At 32.0% G+C, this 14,005-nt stretch overlaps 1 protein-coding gene across 1 annotated transcript; it reads right to left on the bottom strand.

Moving 5' to 3' along the window:
• Nucleotides 1–8,891: 8,891 nt before the first annotated feature.
• LOC104115949 (zinc finger protein WIP2) lies at nt 8,892–12,222 on the bottom strand. The gene is made up of 2 exons (XM_009626695.4): nt 11,490–12,222; nt 8,892–9,729 (listed from the first exon to the last, which is right to left on the bottom strand). The coding sequence occupies exons 1-2, from the start codon at nt 12,081–12,083 to the stop codon at nt 9,286–9,288; spliced, it is 1,038 nt and encodes a 345-aa protein (XP_009624990.1). The 5' UTR covers nt 12,084–12,222; the 3' UTR covers nt 8,892–9,285.
• Nucleotides 12,223–14,005: the final 1,783 nt, after the last annotated feature.

The following is a 14,005-nucleotide window of genomic DNA, read 5'->3' on the forward strand; positions in this document are numbered from 1 at the left end:
TACATGGAATGATCACGAGGACTGAATATACAATATTGTTTGATTAAAAATTAACAGTACAATGAAATGAAAAGATTCAAAGGGACTGCGACGACCAAGCAACTCTATCTTGAATCCTTAAGATCTCGTTTTAACTCTGCTCAAGTCTAATATCTCTAATACCTGACTCTGCACAAAAATGTGCAGAAGTATAGTATGAGTACACCACAGTCGGTACAGTCACGAAACTCACTAGAGATTAAAAAATTCTTGTTTAAAAAAAAAAGAAAAAAGAAAACGATAAAATAAATTAAAAAACACACACAAAGAAATTAACTACCTAAATTAACTACTCAAACATGGGTGAGGGTTGGTTTAGGTTAGTTAATTGTTTTGTTTTTTTAAAAAAAAAATCATTTTCGTTTTTCCTTTTTAAAATAAAAAGTGTATTCATTCATTTAAATTTAGACAATATTATTGAGAATAATAGAAAAAAATATTAAATAAAAAAATAGTTCAAGAGTAATAAAATATATATCTCCTATAATATTATAAAAAGAAAGTAGCAGAAAAAAATATTAAACAAAATAATATGCTAATAAAAGTTTTTATTAACAATGTAATTATACTAAATATTGGATAATATAATAAAGAAATTTAATTAATATTTTTTTAATATTGACCGCACATCATGCTGTTTTATATAAAAGGGCATGCATTCCGCTCATGCAGGGTCTGGGAAAGGGCCGCACGTGATGTAGACAGGTCACCCTAATGCATATATTAGTGATTGTTTTTACGGCTTGAACCGTCGTGACCTATATGTCAGATAGAGACAAATTTATCTTTGCACTGTTAGTTTAAAAAAATGTAACTCAAAAATTACTACCCTGCATCCATAGCGGGTGCTAGGCTTTTTGTATACTCTCTCTCCAACTGATCAAACTCTAATCTATTTAAAAAGTGCTAAAAGAGAAATTAAAGTGGAAGTATATTTTGATGTGTGCACTGAACGTATTAGTCTGCAAATTTTTGAGTTCCAAAGACCTATATAGGTAGCAATATACTATATTAGCCGATTGCTTTGGGACTTGAGGTGAGTTCTACCCAACTGGACAATATATAGGTATACTGACTTGGTGTGACTCTACATGCTCATTTATCAGTGTTTGTATCCTTGGAAGGAGTATCACTTTTTCTTGATTTCATATTAGGCGTTTCATATTTGTATTGAAACCCGAACTAAATTAAATTCACACCGCATAAAATCCATTAAGAGGAAAACGCTTCTTATAAGATTTTCTCTATTCGCATGCCTCAAATCCTCTTATCCATTCCACCACAGATCGTGATGGTGGGAGGATTAATACTTTTTCTTGATTTCCTGTTCGATGTTTGATATTTTTATTGGAGCCCGAACTAATTCAAATTCACACCGCATAAAATTTATTAAAGAGGGAATCTGGAAACTCTTCTTATAAGGTTTTCTCTATGTGCATGCCTCAAACCCTCCTATCTATCCCACCACATATCGTGATGGTGGGAAGATTAACACTTTTTCTTGATTTCCTGTTCGATGTTTGATATTTGTATTGAAACCCGAACTAATTCAGATTCGCGCCGCATAAGATCCATTAAAGAAGGAAACACTTCCTATAAGATTTTCTCTATGCGCATGCCTCAAACCCTCCTATCCATCCCACCACATATCGTGACGGTGGGAAGATTAGCACTTTTTTTTGATTTCCTGTTCGATGTTTGATATTTGTATTAGAGCCTGAACTAATTCAGATTCGCGCCACATAAGATCCATTAAGAGGGAAACGCTTCTTATAAGATTTTCTTTATGCGCATGCCTCAAACCCTCATATCCATCTCATCACAAATCGTGATGGTGGGAAGATTTCATGTTCAATGTTTGATATTTGTATTGGAGCCCGAACTAATTTAGATTCGCGCCGCATAAGATCCATTAAGAGGGAAACACTTCTTATAAGATTTTATGCGCATGCCTCAAACCCTCCTATCCATCCCACCATAGATCGTGATGGTGGGAGGATAAGCATTTTTTCTTGATTTTCTGTTCGATGTTTGATATTTATACTGGAGCCCGAACTAATTCAAATTCGCGCCGCATAAGATCAATTAAGAGAGATGCCTCAAACCCTCGTATCCATCTCACCACAGATCGTGATGGTGGGAGGATTAATACTTTTTCTTGTTTTCATGTTCGATGTTTGATATTTGTATTGGAGCCCGAACTAATTCATATTTGCATTGCGTAGAATCCATTAAAGAGGGAAACACTTCTTATAAGATTTCACTGTGCGCATGCCTCAAACCTTCCTATCCATCCCACCACAGATCGATCGTGATTGTGGGAAGATTAGCACTTTTTCTTGATTTCTTGTTCGATGTTTGATATTTGTATTGGAGTTCGAACTAATTCAGATTCGCCCAGCATAAGATCCATTAATGAGGAAAACGCTACCTATATGATTTGAATTTTTCCAGTGGCCTAAACCCTTCTATCCATCCCAACACAAGCTTTGATGGTGAGAGGATTATCACGTCGATTAGTTTGTTTTAGATCAATAGTTGAAGATTAAATTAATTTAGCTTCTATCTAAAACGGAATTTATTTCCTGAAACTATATAGTACATTCGGGGAGAAGACTTGAGCCAAACTTTTTCTTTTGTTTTCTCTCTATTGAATGGATCGATTCAGAAAGTATCCTGTTGAAATGTAAAATTTGAACAATAAACTTTTAGGTGGCAAACTGTCAAGATTAAGAGATACAGGGGTAGTGTGAATCTTTTGTATGATTATAACCTCAAGAACATCACATAAGAGTGCATAAATACACTCCGCCGTATTTATACCAAATTACATTAATTTACAATAGTTAAGTGATAAAATTATGATAAGAATATGTACTAATTAACTACGGTTAAACGGTAAAAATATACATATAAATTCTCATGTTATGTGTTCATTAGATTGATTTAAACACTGTGTGTGCGTAAGTTTTGATTTAAACGAGTAACTTTTTTTTTATGGTTAGTAATCCTTACTTACAATTCAATAACTCATATTTCCCTAAACGAAAAATGTCAAGTCCCAATCTTTCCATTCTTGGAAAGAAATATAGGACCCAACACTGAGAGGAAATTATATCAGAATAATCATTTCATTTCATTTCATTTCCCCGTCTGTAAAAAAAGAGTACAAATTGAACCCTACAAACATTATGAGTATTATTTTAGTACTATGCACCTTTATAAGATACCACAATGACCTGTGGGCTTTCAATGGCATTGTCTAATAATTCTATTTGTCGGCTGACTGAGACAATGTTCAAAAAGCAAAATGAGTAAATATAATTTAATGTTTCTGTTTTGCCTTGAGCTACCACAAGGTGGAAAAAAGGGGAATTTAATTGCATGAACTTCTTTATTTTTAAACATGAAGTAGTAATTTTTCACAACAACAACAATAACAAATTCAGTGTAATTTCATAAGTGCGGTTAGGGAAGAGTAGTGTGTACACATATCTTAACCTTACTTTGCAAAAATAGAGATGATGTTTCCGATAGATACTCGACACAACGAAATCATTAAAAAAATATGGTAGTGAAGAGGCCATAGAAAAGGAACAGTAACAACAAGATAATAAGAAAACTGAAGCAAAAAAAAAAGTAATAAAATTTAAGAATAAAAAAATACGATAATAATACTAGTAATACTAATATGACAAAAGATGTTCGACTACCTACTAACCTACTAATCTACTATACAAAGTAGTACGTAAGTTTTATATTGAAGCAAAAAAAACAAAAGAAGACATATAGTAATAAAAAAAAAGAAAATATGATAATAATACTAATACTATATATATATATATATATATATATATATATATGACAAGTGAGAAGTACTAACAATTAATACTGTTAAATGCAAAGTTTTGAAGTAGTTGCTTACAAAATGTTAAACTAAGTTCTGAAACTTACTATACTCATTTTTTGTGTTACTAATTTTTCGTAACGGTTTCAGATCATAAAAATATTGTCTTACAGAAATATAAGATAAGATTATGTATAATAGATCCAATATGGTCTGTCCCTCTCTCGAACTTTGCGCAAAATAGATTTTTAGTGCACCCGAATGTGCTCTTTTTTATTTTTATGTACTTAACTTATTAGTAGTATATTTTTCGACCAATATACTCTGTAACTTGAATTTAAGTTATATACGTTGATAACAGGTAAATTTTATAATCAAACTAATGCTTGTTGCCTCTTCTTGCTTTCCTAGGATGGTAGTTATCATGAGCTATAATTTCTGTCATACTTTTCTCAAAGTTGATCTTACTATCTCCACTTTTGGGACCACGTAATATTTGTATATAGGGATTACTTCAGTTGTGAAAATCTTAACTAGGTTTGCCATTAAATTACATCCTGTAGTTCTGTGTTTCTCTCGGTTACTAGTTCTTTGCCATATAGGTAAATATAGAATTTTAAACAAAAATACAAAGTCACTGGTTTTTATTTTTTTTGTGAAAAATATTTGATCCTAGGTTGTATTTACTGAAGATGGATTTGTTTACTTTTCTATAACAATACTTTATTATAACAGTCAAGTTTTCTTTGAAATCGATTTTTCATGTTATGTTATAATAATATTCTCTATAATAACATTTTTCTATAGCAGTCAAAAAATATCAGAACAAACGAGCCTGTTGTAGAGAAGTTTGAATGTATTCAACTTAGATACAAAAGTTTTAAATAAATAAATTCTTGAAAGAAAAAAAGATTTTCCTCAAATAGAAGTTCCTAACTAAAAAGATGATAATGTGGGGAATGGACAATGTTTAGTATTGTTGTTAAAAGTTAAAATTCCAAACTAGCATGGAACATCAAGTGACAAGTCCACTTTATGAGAATTTCAAAGCTAGCTAGTTCTTACATTCCTGAGACCTATTTTGTTTTGGGTACGGGTTTAACTTTTATACAATCGACAATATAAAATATTTTTACATTATTAGACTATCTTAAAATATAAGTATATGTAACAATCTATAATAAATAAAATTAGTTATCCGAAAAATAAGAGAAACAATCTATTATAATAAGAGAAGGGGAGACTTGAAACAATAGTAAAGTTGTCTCTATATGACCTATCGGTCACGGGTTCAAACTTCAAAACGGTGAAAGTAACCACTAATACTTGCATTAGGATAGGTTGTCTACATCACGTCTCTTGTGTTGCGACCCGTCCCCTGACCCCGCATTAGTACACTGAGCTGTCCTTTAATCTACTATAACAAGCGCAAATCTGAATTATTTGGATAAGTGAGTTTCGGATATCAATTGGTTATGAAAAATATTAATCACATAAAACTTTCAAAATATCTTGGTGAATGAATACCTTAACTTTACATGTGATACTTAAACCTAGAATTACCCAGACGCTGTAGAATCCAGAGGGTCTGTAGAAACTTTCTTGTACTACTAACAGAACAGAATTGATGACAACTAAAAACAATCATTTTCAAAAAAATAATTAAATAAAATAAAAGAGACAAACAGCCAAGAAAAGAACTGCAAAAAATGTGGTGCTGTGAGCTGTGACAGGTCAATGCATATGATTCATTAATGCAGTTACTGTAGTTTCTGTTGTCTTGTTTTTCTATAGTTTCTCTAGTCTCTTCACCAGATTTCACTGTTCCTTTTGAAAATCAAAACTAAAAGTACGATAAAATATTTATTACTTCACGTACCTTGTTATAAAGGTTAAATAAGAGGAGAGGAATGAAGGTAAACTGTTTGATATAGTTGGAAAAGTTTCACTTTTAATGATACAAGGGACGAAAGCTACCTTGCATGTGAGAGGTTCAATTAAATATATAAATTATTGAAACTCCTTAATATAACTAAAGATTCTAATAAGCAATAAATGTGGTTCAAAAATATGTTAATTTGTAGATTCTAAATCCAAATATAACAGCCCGCGAGGGTTGACTGAGTTGGTGGGTGAGTGATTTCCCACGTGAAAGATTTTGGATCGATTTCCCATACCAACAACCTCCTCAGTCAGAGTTCACGGGGTTTGTCTAGTCGATTTATATCTCCTGTGTGATTTGCAAGCTATTAGACTGTAAGCATGTTACCTAGTGCACACTCGAAGGGTAGCGACTATAGATTTTCCTGAGAATTTTCCAAAAAAAAAAAAGCAAAAACAAATATGACATTCTTAATTACATTTTCTATATCCCATAGTTAGAATATGGGACTCGACGTAAAAATTATCAAAGGCTTTAATGAATCTATTTGACGTGAACTTAAATTAATTGGACCAGTAGACTTTGATTAATATCAAATGGTTAAATACGAAAGGGAAAAAAATAAAAACAGTTGTGTTGGGTTGAAGGGAGATTTTACATAGTTCTGGAAATATTCTAGCTATTTTACTAATAAAGGTTGCAGTAGATACTCGTTCATCCTTAACTAGAAGTCTTAAGTTCAAGTCATGAGTATGAGTTTGTCCTTATTAAGAAATGTTGTACTTTCAGGGGTCGTTTGGTTGGAAAGAATTTATTCCGGAATTAGTTATTTCACCTTTTCATGGGTTTAAAAAAATACTACAATCTCGGGATTAATTATACCGTAATTTTCTCCCAATCAAACATGGGATAAATACTTCTTAAATTTAATCACGAAATTAATTATTCTTTATGCCTCGTACCAAACGAGCCCTCAAGGGTTGTTTGGTTTGAAAACAAGTTATGTTGTGATTAGTTATACTGGTATTATTTCTTATTTACTATTTTGTATGTTGTATTAATCTTGAGATTGTCAATTATATTGATTTATCCTGGGATTACTATTCCACTATTTGTCACGTATAAGTTATCCCGATATTTTTTTTTAATCCTGAGGTAACTTATCCCAGAATTAGCAAACAAGGGATAAGACAATACTAAATTTTTATCCTAGTATTATATTTGCTTATCTATCATACCAAACGACCCCTCAAAGTATGAGACTTTTCAACGCAAGACAAATTTAGCCGAACCCCAATACAAATATCTAACAACGAGTGAACACCCAAATAAAACTTCTGGCAATTTGATAACTCCAAACAAGAGTACAGTTGAATGTTCATATGCCTCTGAAGTTTCCTGATAATCCCTTGTTTGGACATGACGTTTCATGAAAACTCCCTTTGACCCATCTGGGGTCTGAACTCTCTCTCTCTTTTGTCCTTATGATAAATAAATAGAGGGAAAGGGATAAAGATAAAGATATGCTATACATCAAACAGTACTCAAAGTCACATCTTTCAACAACTCTACTGCCACCCCCTCCCTAATCTCAAGGTTGTGGTTTCCTTTGGTCACAAAGCTCACCAGTGTTTTGATGTTGAATTTTTCCAAACACTAGGTATATAAATAAGTTATGTTTGGACTTTCGAAAATATCGAAAGGTGCGTGTTGGATCCTCCAAATGTAGTGTATTTTTGAAAGATTCGATACAGATGCGCGACAGCTGTTTTGGAGAGTCCGTCCAACATAGTAAGCACTTTAAAGTCACGTGAATTTAGATCAAATCGAACAATATCATTAGCGAATTAAACTTTATAGAGTTATTAGACTTTAGAGTTAGTATCAAATCCACTGCATGTGCAACGTTGAATGAAGGTATATAGGATAAACCATAGTGAAAACATATAGTGTTTATGTAAATATATATTCTAGGCAAATTCTACGTCGGCAAAAGAATACATAAGATGTATAGGGTATACAACAAGTAGCTAGTCGCTTGGACCTAACATGCGCAACACATTGTCAACAATGAGTCCAAGGGACAAAACTGCGAGGTCAATTAGGCTAAACCAGACAATACCTAGGTAAAACATGATCGTATGCTAAATATATGAGGAAGCACGTCTTAGAGCTTAATGACAAATTATAAAAGCAATGCAAGATTAACGAATCGGACTATTATAAGTTTATAATATAGTATATGACTATGTAAAATTCCCAAAATATTGTTCCATCAATCCTAAATCAATAATTACATTTCATCTTTTAATTTGGGCTTAATTAATATTGTTAATATTAGGTAAAATGCTGCTCCCTTATTCCTAATACATCTACCTAGCACTTTTAACAATTGGCTTTTGAACTGAACCAAAACTTAATTTAAAGACAACCCTTTCGGGGTTCTTTAGGGACCAATTCGCTCTATGTAGATTGACTGAACGCAGAAAATTCACTAGCAGGCGATCGTATTATATTTTATCAGATATATTTATCTTTTAAAAATGCTACTCATATTTATGGTTTGAATAGGCAGGCTGAAAAGTACTGCTCACATCATATCCTCAGATGCTGAAAAGGTTTTAACAGGCTGGAACTTTATATCCCTCATTCACAAATGTCCTTCCTTAGAAGAAATCAATTTTATTTAGGGATAAAACGCTTCCAAACTTCATACCTAGAACTAGAATTCAAAACGTTAATTTAGATAAAAATTAATAAGTATTTATCACTCCATCACAATTTTTATTGGGCAAGAAAAATATTGTAAAACGAGGAAAATTCCAAGCCCTTACACTACCTTCTATTTCTCATAGTAAGCTCTCATTTCTAGCCATACAATGACACTAATTTTCACTATGGTTAACAAATTTATCATTGCAAAGCTACTTTCTTGGAATCTTTGAGATTACGAAGAGAACATATTCGAGAGTCTTAGAGGGTTTCTCTTGCAATTTTATCTTATTATCAGATGAAAAGGGTAAGCATAACTCTTATCTATAATTAGAATGCACGTTGAATTCCCTCTTTAGGTCAAACGAAGATGTGGTCAATTAATAAATTCACTCATTCACCTACCCTGTATGGTCAAACGTAGGAACATCAACATAAATAAATACAAGAAAATTTAAAAACATATGCAGACATATATATAGAGAGAGAGCGCGCAAGCCTACTGTTGATTGCAACAATATTTCCCTTTAAGGTAGATTAAAGCTGCAAAACTAAGTGAAAATCAAGGCTAGAAGTGCAATAGAAACAAAGAGAAAGAAAATAGTTCTCAAAATGAACCCCCCCCCCCCCCCCAACCCTAATTTTCCAAACCCCCTCAATCAATTTCGATGATTGAACTTTACTTTTATATCCAGAGTGAAACTAGACTTAAACTTCTTTGGATCTTGCTTAGGGCCGGCTTTCACTCCACTTTCATTTCAGGAAAAAAGAAAAAGGACAGCCGGATGTACAAAGCAACGTTTTGTCAGTTTGAAGGATCATGATCATTATCTTGTTCAATTTCTGAAGCAGGTTCATCTTCTTCTTCCAAAGAATCAATACCATACGCTGCATGTCCATTTCCAAATGCTTTAATATGATCTTTAAGTGACCTTTTATGCTTAAAATCTGATCCACAAGTGCAATACCAAAGCTTCCCACAATTCTTTTCATGAGTTCTCCAATCACCCCTTACTGCAAATGCTTTGCCACATTTCCTACACATAAATGGCTTAATTCCATGCTTTCTTTTGTAATGTGTTTGAAGTGTTCTAAAATCTTTTAGTGGCTTAGCTCTTGGATGATCAATATTGTTCCTACAACCTGGTGCACAACAAAAGCAAGGAAGTCTAAGCATTGCTGTTGGTTGTGTTCCTCTTAAAGATTCTGGTCCTTTCCTATATTGAGATCCATGTCCCCACATATGCATCTGTTGGAAAATATAGGAAAAAGAACAAGAAAGGTAAAGAGAAGAATTAAAGCTAGTAAGAAACCATACCATAAAGAAGTAGAGTAGAGATCTTGTATCAGATTTAAGTTATATATACTGTTAGTATGATAAACTTTAAAAATCGCCAGTTAATTTAATCTGTTGTAGTATATTTACTTACCATTTATTTTAAGTTATCAATCAATATATACTTTATTACTTCGTTGATTGTGTAAATATTTTTTATACCATCGTTTCATAAAACTTAAACTTGTATGATATAAGGCTGCTACACCACAAGTACTCCATAATTACTTTCCTTTTCATGTTACAAAAAGAATGACGATTTTTCTCACTTAGACAATTGCATTATTAAGGTATTATTAGGTCAATATTAAAGGAAGAAGTGCAAGAAGCTGCAGAGAGTGAGATGATTTCAAATTTATTTTTTTTCCATTAGGTATTAGATCATGTCTTTTGATATATACACTACTCATTACTATATCTTTTAAGCCTTTAGAAGCAATACAAAACATGGGAATGTGTTTAACTACCAAGGTAGAAATTAAAGTAGAATAAGCTTTGAGTTTTGATATGCAATTTTGTGAAAAATCATTATTTTTTTATTATATATGGTGGATTTTATTTTTTGGATTTGGATGATATGACATGAGATGATACTAAGATTAAAGACATGACTTTCTTTAAAGAATGCATAGTAGAGAGATCCTTTTGACAATGTTAACTTAGACAAAAAAAGATAACTTTTGTTGGAAACCGCACACAATTATTGGTGGATAAAGATGATTTGCATGTAGTCATTTTAAAATATGGGAAAAGAAAGAAAAAGTAGATGTTTTGCTAGGGAAAAAAATCCAAGAACAGTTTTTGCAAATTGCATATACAACTTGATTCACAAAGGGAGCAATATACTATGTATGTGTTTACATGCATGTTTCTTTGTAGGCAAGAATATTGAAGTTTAAAAATAGTAATATTTGATTATTGAAGTAGCTTTTCAACATGAATTTCACATAGGCAAGAATTAAAGTTACTGAAAATTTTGTTAACAAAAATTATAATTTCACTTGAAATATTGAGTATTTGCTTGTGGGGTCTAGGTTTATGTGAAGAGGAGGATGTTTCTCTTGTGTTACTGTCTTTAAGATTGAGTGTTCAGATTGAGAAAACACTTTTTATCTTTTCTCTGTCCCTTTGATTAAGATTATATGCAAAACTAGGAATTGGTCAGTACATAGCTGCTGCCTATGTGTAATATACAAACTTCAAGGACAAAAAGCATTTTAGATGTGTTGTTCAATCAAATAAAGAGAGCTACTGACCAAGTTCTCAGTTGGACCAGGTTGATTTATCAGATCCCCATAAATCACAAACAACTCATGCAAAAAAAAGACATAAAAGTAGGGAAATAAAAAAAAGTAATACCAAATATATATAATTTTTTTGTTTTTAAAGAAAAGAAAACCCATACAAGGCCCATATACTGTAACTTTTATCCAATCAATTTATCCAGCAGAGATTTAAAAGTAAGTGGTTGAAAATCATGCTAGAAAAGAAGTGTGCTAGCAAAGAGAGATGGGTTTTCTCTCTTTTTTGTAAAACCAAGAAAAAAAAGAAGGGAAAAGGTAAAGAAAGAAATGATGGAAACACAAAAGGCAAGTTTTAGCCTTTAGCCTGTAGGCTTTTAGGATAAATCATGGTTTATAATTTTGGTTTAAAAACAATTAAAACATTCATACCTGCATGTTATTGTATCTATTGAAAGTCTTGAAACAAAGAGGACATGAAAATTGTGTAGGACCAATCAAAATCTGAGCTGGTGTTGGGATCCAATATTGACCCTTGTGAAGTGTGCCTGTTGTAGAATATCCATTGGCCAAAGTAACATCTTGATCTTCTTTGTTGGTTTCTTCTATTGTGTTTGTAGTTGAAATCCTTGAGATAAGTTCAGGGCTTGGATTAGGAAGCCCTAATTGTAAGGCTACACTAACACTTTCATCATCTTCTTGATCTTCATCACCAAAATTAGAAATAAAGCTCTCTTCTTTGTTTTCCTTACTATTATTAGTATTATCAACTTCCATAGTAGTGCTATTAGATGAATAATCTTGATATTGAATTTGCCTTATTGTTGGACTCAAACTAAGGAGAGGAAGAGGTTCTTTCAAAGGAGGAGAAGGTGGTGAAGTTTGAAAATATTCATTATATCGGAAATTTGTAGAAGGCAAGACATAGTTATAAGATGTAGAGGAAGATGAAGAGGAGGAGAAATGGTAAAGAGGGTTGAGATTGTTAAACCAACCATGGAAATAATTGGTGTAGGGATCACTCATGTTTTGAATAGTAGAAGAGGAGACAAACACTAAGAGAAAGAAGTGTTGGGGGAAAAACAAAGCTTAGCTAGCTAGAGAGGGACACAACACAAAGACAAATATAACAGATGATTGAGCCAAAAAGTTTATAAAGGCAAAAAGACTGAACAAGAACACCAAAATTAAAAGTAGTGAAAGGGAAGAACACTAAGAAACATTGCACAGAGATCATGCAAGCTAAGGCAAGAGAGAGAGAGAGAGAGATGTTTTAGGGTGTGAAGGGCAAGAGAGTGGTGCGGATTGAGGTAGTTAAATAAAGTAAACCCTAGTGAATAAAAAAAAAAGGAGAGACATCACTTGTGAAAGGTGACTAAACAATAGAGAAAAATATGCCCAAAAAAAACAAAAAACAAAGGAGAATGGGAGAAGAGAGAGAGAGAAATCTAGGGACTTGAAACAAGCAAAACTTTAAGAAGAAAAACATGAAAAAATAAATTTACATTTTTTACATGTAAAAATAATGTAAATAATTTTTACACTATGAGATCACAAAGAAAATAATTATAGATGATTAAATATAAAAATTGAGAGTAGTAACTTACTCTCTCCGTTTATTTTACTTGTCCACTTTGGACTTTCCACGCCCCTTAAAAAATAATAATTGTAGTATATATTTTACCATATAACCCCTAATAATGATAGCATTTCAAAAAGTGTTAGGAAAATAATTTTGGAATGAGTAATTAATGATAAGGGTAAAACAAGAAAAAAAAATTGTCTTTATGTTGATTTGTTAAAATGGATAGTCAAAGTGAACGGAGAACAGAAAATATGACAAATTACCTGTTATAATAGGTTAAAATATATTGAAAATGTACAAATTATTTATGACAAGCTTTGAAAAAAGTTTGAAACTGCTGAAAACTATTTGTATCAAGTCAATAAACAAAGTAAATGAAGCAAAGACAAGACCATGAAATTAGGGTTGGCTGCTGTCTGCTGTGAATGTAGAAATTAAGAGAGAGAAATGTAACATAGGAATATAACATGCATACAAAAATGGCCACTGTAATTAGGAAGCTAAGCTAATTTAAGGTGAATTATATATGTAGTGTTGGGAATCAAAGAGTTTGAATACAAACCGGCAAATGCTTTGATTGAAGAGCTCTGGTCTGGTAAGAAATTAACACAGTAGAAATATATGAGAGATAAAAGAGAATGAATGAATGGATGTTGGTCATTTTAGAGAGGTAAGGGGTTGTTTGGTAAGCGGACTAAGTTATCCCTGAATTATTTTATTATATCTAAGAGGTGGGATAAAATAATTTCAAGTTTGATGGGATAAGGTGATATATTCAGCATTAAGTTTGGAATTAAATTTATATCATATTTGATTGATGGTATAAATTTATCAACATAGTATAAATTTAATTCCTTACCTTTTCCCACGTTATTCCGCATGCCAAACGAACCCTAAGGGTGTCTGATTTAAGTGTCGACCCTACAACCTTTGGATCAACCTCTTACACTTCACTCTGTTTAAATTCATTCACTTCTCAGTTGCCTTTGCACTACTGTTCACACTTTATTACTAATATGTTTCATTTATCTATGATAAAGTTATTTTTGTGTGATTTATAGGTCATCGGTTCGAACAGTAAAATCAAATATTAATATTTGTGTCAGAACAGAATGCCGTAAATTATACCCCTTAAGGTGTGTCCTTAATTTTGAACCATTTATGTGATTTATAGATGACTAGTTCGAGCTTGAAATTATTATTGATATTTGTATTAGGATAGACTGCCTAAATCATACATCTGTATAAATACGGAATATCTCGTACTCCATATTGTATTTTATCTACACTACTATGCCAAAAAAACATCTATTAGTATAATTTAACTGATTATAATATATATATATATATATATATATATATA

This window comes from Nicotiana tomentosiformis, chromosome 11 (assembly GCF_000390325.3).
Source record: "Nicotiana tomentosiformis chromosome 11, ASM39032v3, whole genome shotgun sequence".
Taxonomy (NCBI): Eukaryota; Viridiplantae; Streptophyta; class Magnoliopsida; order Solanales; family Solanaceae; genus Nicotiana; species Nicotiana tomentosiformis.

Excerpts from the sequence above, each read along its gene's own strand:
- LOC104115949 (XM_009626695.4), bottom strand. The coding sequence starts at position 12,083 with ATGAGTGATCCCTACACCAATTATTTCCATGGTTGGTTTAACAATCTC. Across the intron at positions 9,730-11,489 it reads ATAGATACAATAACATGCAG|ATGCATATGTGGGGACATGG; the intron begins GTATGAATGTTT and ends ATTTTCCAACAG.